General features: G+C 42.4%; 1 protein-coding gene across 4 annotated transcripts in view; it reads right to left on the bottom strand.

Annotated features, from left to right (window-relative positions):
- Positions 1–685: 685 nt before the first annotated feature.
- The window catches only part of AFG1L (AFG1 like ATPase), a 65419-nt gene continuing 56944 nt past the window's right edge, over positions 686–9160 (bottom strand). For all 4 annotated transcript variants that reach the window (XM_052689543.1, XM_052689514.1, XM_052689524.1 and 1 more), the window contains 3 exons: positions 8068–8208; positions 6782–6895; positions 686–6094 (listed from right to left, as the gene is read on the bottom strand). In XM_052689543.1, the coding sequence (XP_052545503.1) occupies positions 5960–6094; positions 6782–6895; positions 8068–8208 (390 nt within the window). In that variant the 3' untranslated portion in view covers positions 686–5959. The remainder of the gene's footprint in view (positions 6095–6781; positions 6896–8067; positions 8209–9160) is intronic.

The raw sequence follows: 9160 nt of genomic DNA, 5'->3' as shown, positions 1-9160 counted from the left end.
CGTCATCCATCACTGGAGGTAGAACAAACAAGTTACACAAGTGCGTTTGGCTTTACTAATTGTAAAAGAACAGAGGATACAAAGGGAGCTTTCTCTTCGTGTCAGCGAGCTTACTTTCCCTGGTTCATTTAACTTTAGCTTAAACAATCGCTTGATCTTTTGTTGCGCGCTTCATCTTCCAGCGGCTGTGATCTCTCTTAATTACTGTGACGTTCACGAACCGTGCACTAAAAATATATTAAGCAACAGAACTGAAGCGCTTGCTTTCTGCCCCGAGAGGATGTGCCAGAATTGCACCACGGCTTCTGAAGGAACCGACTGACCATTTCCTAAGCTCTTCTAATAATCTTTTCCTACACTTTCACGGCTATTGTTGCCCACTGGAAAAATTAGCGTAAAGCTGAGTAAGGGGAATTGCAGATAAGTGTGTGTAATTTGGCTTTGGACTAACACAGTGTGATTGCACTGAAAGAATTTGAAATCTTTGCACTGGCAGCGGCACTCGAATCCGGGAATATAGGATTCGCATTGGAAAAGAGTGGATTTTTATAACGATTTAAATGAACAATTTCAGCTAGAGAGTGGATTAACGGAGCCAACTAAACCCTTCACCCTGACAAAGAACTGGCGGGAGAACTATAGAAACTCATCCAAAATTTTACCAACATGAATGCGGAGTAATAGGTCAGTGAGAAGCATTTCTGTGTTTTAATGACGCTCTTAGAATTCAATTCAATTTGAAACAAAAGTTGTTTTACAAATATGAGGAGAATGCAGAAGGCTGGAGAGGGAGTAAGTGGCCTGCATCCCCCATCTGCTCTGTCCTCCCTCTGCTCTCACAAGTCGAGCTGCCACCGCAAGCCCTGCTTCTTAGCACACAGGAGGGAAAACACAGGCGCTGCTGTAGCCAAAGGGTCAGAACCATCTCCTGCTTTGCAGGGTCGCGGATGCTCCCGCTGTCCTGCCGCTTCGCTCCCTGCATCGAGAGGAGCAGCGCTGTGCTTCACAGCAGAACCTCCAAAGGAAGTGATGTTACGTGAGATGAAACACGGGCAGGATGCAGCCTCCTGCTTCAGACACCTTGGTGAATCTTTAACGTCCTATGGAGAAATTTCCAGATCATCTTTATCACCAGGTATCAGCAGAGTCCTCCCGTGCTGCAGAGTGCATAGAGGGAGGTGTAAGAGGTGACTGCTTCTCAATTAAAATGTTCTGCTTTCCAGCCTGGGCAGTACAGGATCCCCAGTCTGGCTCAGAGCAGAACCACAGCAGAGCAGTTTTGCTCTGAGCTTGCCCCATTGCTCACCCAAGCAGGATGCTTTGCAAATTCACCTTACTAGTTTAAAAAGTAGAGATCAACCGTTTTGCACAAGTTGTGATTTTAAAGGTGAAGAATATTTCCCATACCTCTGTCAATAGACACATCGGGCTTATGCTCTTCCTTCTTCATCAGATGTTCCAAGCTGTGCAAATCCCATTGCCAACTGCAGAACTAATTGGCTGACAGTGAAAGCAGCTCTCAAGCAATAAGAACCCCATACTAGCAGAAGAAAGAGAGCGTTTTAATTGTGGTTTGCTCTGAGATGGAGCACCAACCCTCAGGCTGCTGGAGAAGAGAGAGATGTGAAAAAATGGTTTCCAAGACAGAAATGAGAGCCTGCCAGGGCCAGGCTATTGGCAGCAGTAATAGATGAGGACAAACCCGAATCTGTTCAGAACATGTACAAGAAATAGTGGGAACAATAAGTGAAATACTTATAAAATCTGGATGTATTACTTTTTTCTATATTACAACATAACTTATTTTCAAATAACGGAAGGATTTAACAGGGCTCATTTATATATTAGACTCAAAATTACATATTTTAAAAAATTCTCAGTATCCATCAAGATGAAAATCCCAACAGAATTTACAAAGCTGCTGTAGCTCACAGGTACAGGAGCTAATGCTGTAATGAAATGTATGAAGACAATCTGTCATTACAGCTACAAGGAAAACAGCCTGAATATGTAAGGTTTTAATCACATTGCTCTTTTTTTCTTTAAAATAGTTGCGTTTCACAAAAAATAAAATAATAATAAAACAAAGACTCTGCAAAGAGGCACGTGGTGTTTAGTTGAAGGCATTCATTCTGTAACCCAAATCCCAAACTCCTCACGGAGCAGCTAATTTTCTTTTGTACTGTTTATACACTTTCATCCCACAGCCTCGGTGTATCCAAATAGTTACGAACTAAGCTCAGCAGCACTCCAGTGCTAGTGAATAAGACAATAACATTCTCATTTTATCAACAGGGAACTGAGGGGGGGCAGTTTAGATCCAGACAGCTGCAGGAAGCGACCTCCTGGATCTGCATCCTCTGGCTCTTGATGGAGACACTCTTCCTCCTCCTTGGCAGATGCCTGGTGGCCGTGATGAGCACCGGCTGAAACCTGGTCATTTTATTCGTGGTTACATTGCTGCAAAGCAGGTGACATCTACCCAGCTGCAGTGTCACTATGATCACATTTATTCACAAAAAGCCACTGGTGGTTTTCCTTTGTAGATCAAAATAACACTGTAAGAAGCACACCTCCAATTCCTATGAAGGCCTCGGGTAGGCTGTCTCACTGTGCCCACAATACTGCCGTTGTTCCCTCCATTTGTGCAAAGGCAAACAATGAAAACCAGTAGCTTAGAACGACAGAATTTTGTTATTTGTTTAAAAAAATAACAATGAAAGAGCTACTGCACAAGAATGTGAAAGGCAAATGAAGCTTTAAAGATGGGTTGTCTACACGGATAAAGTAACAACACTCACAGAGATTGTATCTTGAATTGCTGGACATTGGGAAATAGTTTATCTCTGAGGTCTTTTCCAACCTTGGTGACTCCATGGTTCCTTTGTCAGTCAGGTATTTGCAACACATTGGCCAAGAGATTCTCAGCCAGGATGCAGCCTTTACAAACCAACACGAAGCACTTCATGTGGTCCATAATCACATGAATTTTACTTTCTATGACAGCAAAATATCATACTGCACCAATAAGGTTGCAGTAAGTGTTTCAAAGAATCACACTGATGCTCACTCAGTAACTCAGAGTTAAACAAAAACACGTTGCGGATCTGAGGTGACATGAGTTTGCAAGATAAGAAAAGCCCAAGAAGCCCCTGCTGGATCTTGGAATAGCATAAATCCAGCAATTTCAAGGCCATTAAGGGACAATTTATTCACAGGCATTTCATTGTTTGCATTTTGGCAACTAAAACATCTTAATGTTTTAATTAATTCACGCCTGAGGAACACATCTCATACAATGCTCAATTGCCTGGAAGCTATTTGGCCTCAGGTCCCTCCCACCCCAAAATTGTCATTGGAAAGAGAATTTATGCATGCCACATAATTATAAATGACACCTACAAGAAGCATATATGGCTTTACATTCTTTAGGGAAGTGGATACATGCAAATATGCTTCTTCTGCAGGTACTGCAGTGATCTCTGCTCTGGCATCCAGGCTGGTAGATAGATTGGTCCCAGCAACTTCTCTTTGTGGTCCTGACCTCAGTGCAGCAATCCACGCTCTCAGTGCAACCACAAATGCTGCACAGATTATAGCAGCTTTTCCTGTTTTTCCAGCCCCTTTCAGCCCCCAAATGCTTCTGAAATATTCCCCATTTCCTCTGCCTGATTGCTGGCAGCACCTACCAAAGAATCCCAGCAGAAGGCTTCCTAGCTGGCCAAGTCAAGGCTGCACTATGGCTTCACTGAGGAATGTGCTTTGGGAGCAGTGCTGACTCTGGAAGCTTCTGGGAACGTGGCTTCCCTCCCACGGTTCAGCAGAGCTAACCTGTATCCCAGGGGGCTTTCAATGATTCTGAATTGCAGGCCTGCTGCAATTAGGGGCTGTGCTTCCAGAAAATTCTGGAGATTTTCAAGAAAAGGGTAGATGTGGCACTGAGGGACATGGCTTAGGGGCACGGTGGCAATGAGTTGACAGTTGGACTCCATTATCTTAGTGATCTTTTCCAAGCTTAATGAGTCTATGATACCATGAAACTTGGAGAATCTGAGTTTGGGGTCAGTGCGGAATACAGGAAAGCCTCAAATACCATCAGGCAAAGCTGTGCCTGCTGGAGCACAAGCACATCAGCCCCAGGGCTCCTGGGAAGCCCTGGTTTAATGAGGTTAACCCACAGAGACTTAGAGAAAGCACTCTGCTTCCACAGGCTAAGTTCTGTGGGAACACAGCCTGCCAGAGCTCCTCTCTCACGTGTCCCATGTCTTACCTGCATTTCTGCAAGATTCTGCTTTTCTTCTCTATCACAGACAGAGGAGGACATAGGAGCTAAACATATGCACTGTTTTTTAAATAATGCAAAAAAATATATATCTACCACAATAAATTCTAGCCTGGACAAGGCCAAGGGCATTTCATGCAATTAGAAAAAAAGAAAAGTTGAGTCTAAGCTGAAACTTCAGGACAGCTGTAAGGTTGGGACAGGCTGATAAGCAGAGATTGCTATGTACAAATATATGACCACACACTTAAATTATATGCATTAGCTTTACCTACACTTAGGTACGTATAAATGAAGTATACATCTATGTGTCTGTGTATACACACAGATGTGCATGAATCTCAGCAGTCTCTCTTTTGAGAAACAAAACAAAAAAATCCCTGAAAGCATACATCCATTCTTCATCAATTCCTAAGTAAACATAATACGTTCTCATTGGATTTTTCATAAATATACATTAAAATTCTCAGGTGTAGTCACTCTTGTGGGCATAACACAGTCACATCAATTGTAAACTATAAGCATAGGCTCTAATGATTATTTGGAAAGCTGGCACAGCCCAGGCCAAAGTAGTGGTCAGAACAGGAATCCAGACTTGAGCATGTGACTCCCAAAGCATCTGTACTGCTGTAACAACTCTAAGTGCACAGGACCTATCCAGTTCCTCCTATTAAAAAGTCCCTTTTAAAAGCCTGCTTTAATTGTGAGGGGGGTTAGGGCTCAAACAAGCATCATAAAAGCAGAGATGAATATTTTTGTAATGATATTTTACCAAAACAATATATTTTGGTAAAACACACTTGTATTGCAAAATGGTGCAACTGCCTCAGTAGCACTGTCCTGCCATTGCCAGCTCAGGGCAGATGTGTCACTAGTGATGGAAGGTGCTGCAGAGATGAAAGTTCAGAAACACATAACTAGAGTGAAAGGAACAAACCCAGCTTGCAAGAAATGGAAAATACAGGGCAAGTATTAAGTTGCACTTTCAAATTATGGTATACACTGCCAAGGTAGTTTCTTTTACCTTATGTGATTACTTGGGTTTAATCCTCTGAGATTTCCAGCACCCTCTAGCTCCTCCTCAGGCTGCTCAGGAATCAAACGGTTAGTTCTGTATTAACCAAACTGAGCAATGGGCTGATTACATGAAACTCTTGGAGTCTGAAAGTCAGCAGATGGTTACACACAGAAAACAGAGAGGAAAAAAAACAGAGGAGAATGCATTACAAAGGAGCAATGCAGCTCTCCGCAGAGAGCTACGGAACATCAGGAGCTCCATCAAGAAAGCCTTCTATCCCTCTTTTGTGCAAACGGTGCAAGAGGGGACAGACGCAGTGCGTGATCCACAAAGTGCCCTCTTTGGGTAACAGCATTCCCGACCCACTGTGAATCCTGCAGAGCCCAGTGACTTTGTCTCCAGACTAATTCTCATCCAGTCACACTTCCTCAACATCAAATTATGTTTCACAGAGAATAAAACGAAGGTAAAATTTCACATGCCCACATACTGAGGGTACGGAAGAATAAGTCTTCATGTCCTAAGCATGAAAACCAAACAACGAAAGAAATACAATCCAGATGATAAAGTGCCATTATTACTTCGGTTGTGCTATAAGGCCTTCTAATTCTGAAGTTTACTTCTTTGCATATTTTCTGGTGCTTTTATTCAACTTTTAATTACAACCGCTCTTTGTTTCTGTCCCCATCTTTCCAGTATTGTTCAGTCTGCATTTCTGTGAGCCGTGAGATAGTACGCTGAAATGCAAAGATTTCCTCTTCTCCCGTGAACATGGAGAGACCTTTGGCAGAATCCTGTATCAGTACACAAAAACAGTACCACAATAAGTGAGAAACAGAGCAGTACTGAAGGGCATCCGACCTCAGTCTTCGTATGCTGAGTGCTTTATAGGCTTGGACAACAAAAACAGCAGCATGGCACCAAGAGAAAATGAAATTAACCTCCTGAAATTGAACAAAACCACCTATTTCAGCTAAGCAATCCTCTGACAGAGCACAGCAAAGTAAGAATTTGGATGCTAACACACTAGCCATCTACTTCCACTTCTCTGTTGGCTGCTTGCATGCTGATTTAAACAAGAAAAAGGAAAAACAGAATGAGCAACACAGAGAACTGTCTGTGAAGATGTGTGAGGCAGCCCTGGGCAGCCTGGCAGGAGACAGAAAAGATCATTCGTAATTTCCAGATTTTAAATGTTGGAGCTAAACTTATTTTCATACACCACTGAACACATTTAGTGACTAACAATCAAAATTACCTTAAAATTTATGCAAAATGGTTCTATACAGTGTGTGATATTTTCTTTGACTACGAATAAGTAACAAAGCATACAATTAGGAGAGCGACAGATACGCTGCAGGAAAAACAGCAGATCACTGGTTCAACCTGTTTACCTGATTCCTCTTCTTAAAACTGCTGCTGTAATTATGAGACCACAACCGATTTTGTTACAAAAGGGAGAGGATGTTAGTATCATGTACCTGGCTCAAGTCCAAATCATCTATCAACACTCTGCTGTCCTCCAGCTCACTGCTGCCGGCTTCTACCACAAACAGGCTTTGGAGAGGAGTCGCTGCAGAGCAGATAATGCGCACCTGAAAGGAACCAGGCAACGAGATTCAGCACCCATGCTGTGGGAAAAGGGATAACATGCATCTTTCATGAGAAGCAAACCTCAAGTAGGATCTCGTGGGTTCTTTTTCCACGTGTTTCTCCTTTCTCTAACACTGCTGATAGATTAACCTTTCTTCCTCATCTGGAATACTGACCTCACGGGATCTTTTCCTTAATAGCACCTCAAGCAGTAACTTTTACACAGAGAACAGAACAACTGTGCTATTAAACACTTGGTGCACCGCCCACATCTTTCTACCCGAAGAATGCCTACACTCGAGATGTCCCAGCAGTCCAAGCCGCTCCTCTCGCACCTAAGACACTCAGATACACACTGTTTGCTGATAATAAAGGCTGGTCTGCATCTGCTGGGAGGAGATGCCAGGTGCAGTGGGAGACAGGCTGACTGCAGCCTTGTGGTCCCAGCACTGCAGCCTGGCCTGCACTCAGCATGCAGGCAGCCAGTGAGCACCAGGAACGTGGCTGTGATGTGACTGCAGGCACGCCCAGCTCAGCGCCTTGCTGGGTCAGGGCCTCTCTCATCTTGCCAGGACAGACTTGAAAAAAACCTCAATTTATATTTCCTGATTGCATAAATATTGACGTTTATGCATATATAATCAAACAGAACGCGTAAAATCCTTTCTTCCATTACTTTAAAAAAAAATCTGAAACATGAACTTCTCTTTTTTGGTTGCTTTAATAGTCCTGATTTTACTTCCATGATTGAAACCACTGTAAATCCTAGTGAAGTGCTGTATTTATTATTACTATTTCATCAGCAGGTCCACAACCAAATGTAAAGCCCAAAGCGATTGTTTCCTTTAAAATTAATAATGTAACAGTGCTATTAACTCCTTAGTGCTCAGTGCAGGAAGGATTCCTGACCAGTGCCCATACAGCCCGAAACCACTTATTCTCAGGTAGGCTTCAACACAATCTTTCATCATTAAAATGTGGTCATGCTTACTACTCACAAAAATACAATGGCTCCTCGTTTGCCTTATTCACAATGGGGCAATCTGTGAAACCAGGAGGATGCTTTGCTGCTTATGTTTTCCAGAGTACCGATATTTAATTGGCTGAAGGTGACAGGCAGGTCTGGGGGCTCTCGCTGTTACTCCTGCTCATGCCTGAAAGGCTCGGTTCTCACCTTATGCTCGTAAAAGGTATCAATCAGAGTAATGAAACGCCGAGCTTGAGTCCTTTTTGCCATGGTAAGAGGTGGGATGTCACGAACAAAGACTGTGTCAAAATGCTTTGATATTTCCAAGTAGTCACTGGCCCCAAGAGGCTGGAACAAAACAAACCACAGGAAATGGAAACCTGTGAGAGAAAGGTCTATAGCACTGTACCCTGCACTATTACGCTTACAGAAGGAAGGGTGAAAAGTCCTCATCACATTCTTATTTTTCAGGAACAAACAGTTCAGTTCGCTCTTACTGACACAGGAAAACATGTGCTCACTCATACTAATGGCTTTACCCAAACACTTTTTGTTAAGAACTTGGCTCTTCTGTACCCTGACCACCTCATCTCTTGACAATTTCAAACAGAAATGAAACACATACTGTTAAACAGTAACACATAGAAGAAAAGAACAAAAATAGTTAAGTAGAAGAAAAGAACAAAAATAGTTAAGCGACAACATCAACCTAAAGCATAAATAATTTGAACAATGAACAGGACCTAAACCATCAACAGAAGATACAGACAAGAAGTGACACCTCATTCAAGTATTCAAACATATTCATTTAAAATGACTTTCATTACATGGAAGGTCATCTTTTTTCTGTGAGGTCTACCCTACTAGCACTGCAGGCAGTATTTTATCTTGAGCTTTTAAGTCACTGTATTCAGGAAAAAAGCATCATACACCTGAAATCCATCTCGTTAGTTTTACTTGTGTGGGTACTTGAGTATATTGATGCAACCATTCCATCGAGGAAGATCAGCAGCATCCTGCACAATGTTGCAACTCCCTTCCTAATGAAATGCACCGTCTCAGCAGGACAATATGGTTATAAAGCACGGCAATATTGCTAATAACATAAAAACAGGAAAACAGAAATATTGTACATAACAAATTACTAAACAAATTTACTGTAGACCAAGCATAGCTGCTTCACTAGAATCTTTCCTCAAGAAATTATGGGCAATTATTAATGATAATCCTGAAGAGGACTTTGGGTTTTGAGAATGGAAACCCCACAGAAACTGTACACACACCAGCAGAGGACAGCAAA

Source organism: Tympanuchus pallidicinctus, unplaced genomic scaffold, assembly GCF_026119805.1.
Source record: "Tympanuchus pallidicinctus isolate F22 unplaced genomic scaffold, pur_lepc_1.0 scaffold1, whole genome shotgun sequence".
Lineage (NCBI taxonomy): Eukaryota > Metazoa > Chordata > Aves > Galliformes > Phasianidae > Tympanuchus > Tympanuchus pallidicinctus.
The sequence above is the reverse complement of the archived record's forward strand: the minus strand, read 5'-3'. Positions and strand labels throughout refer to the sequence as shown.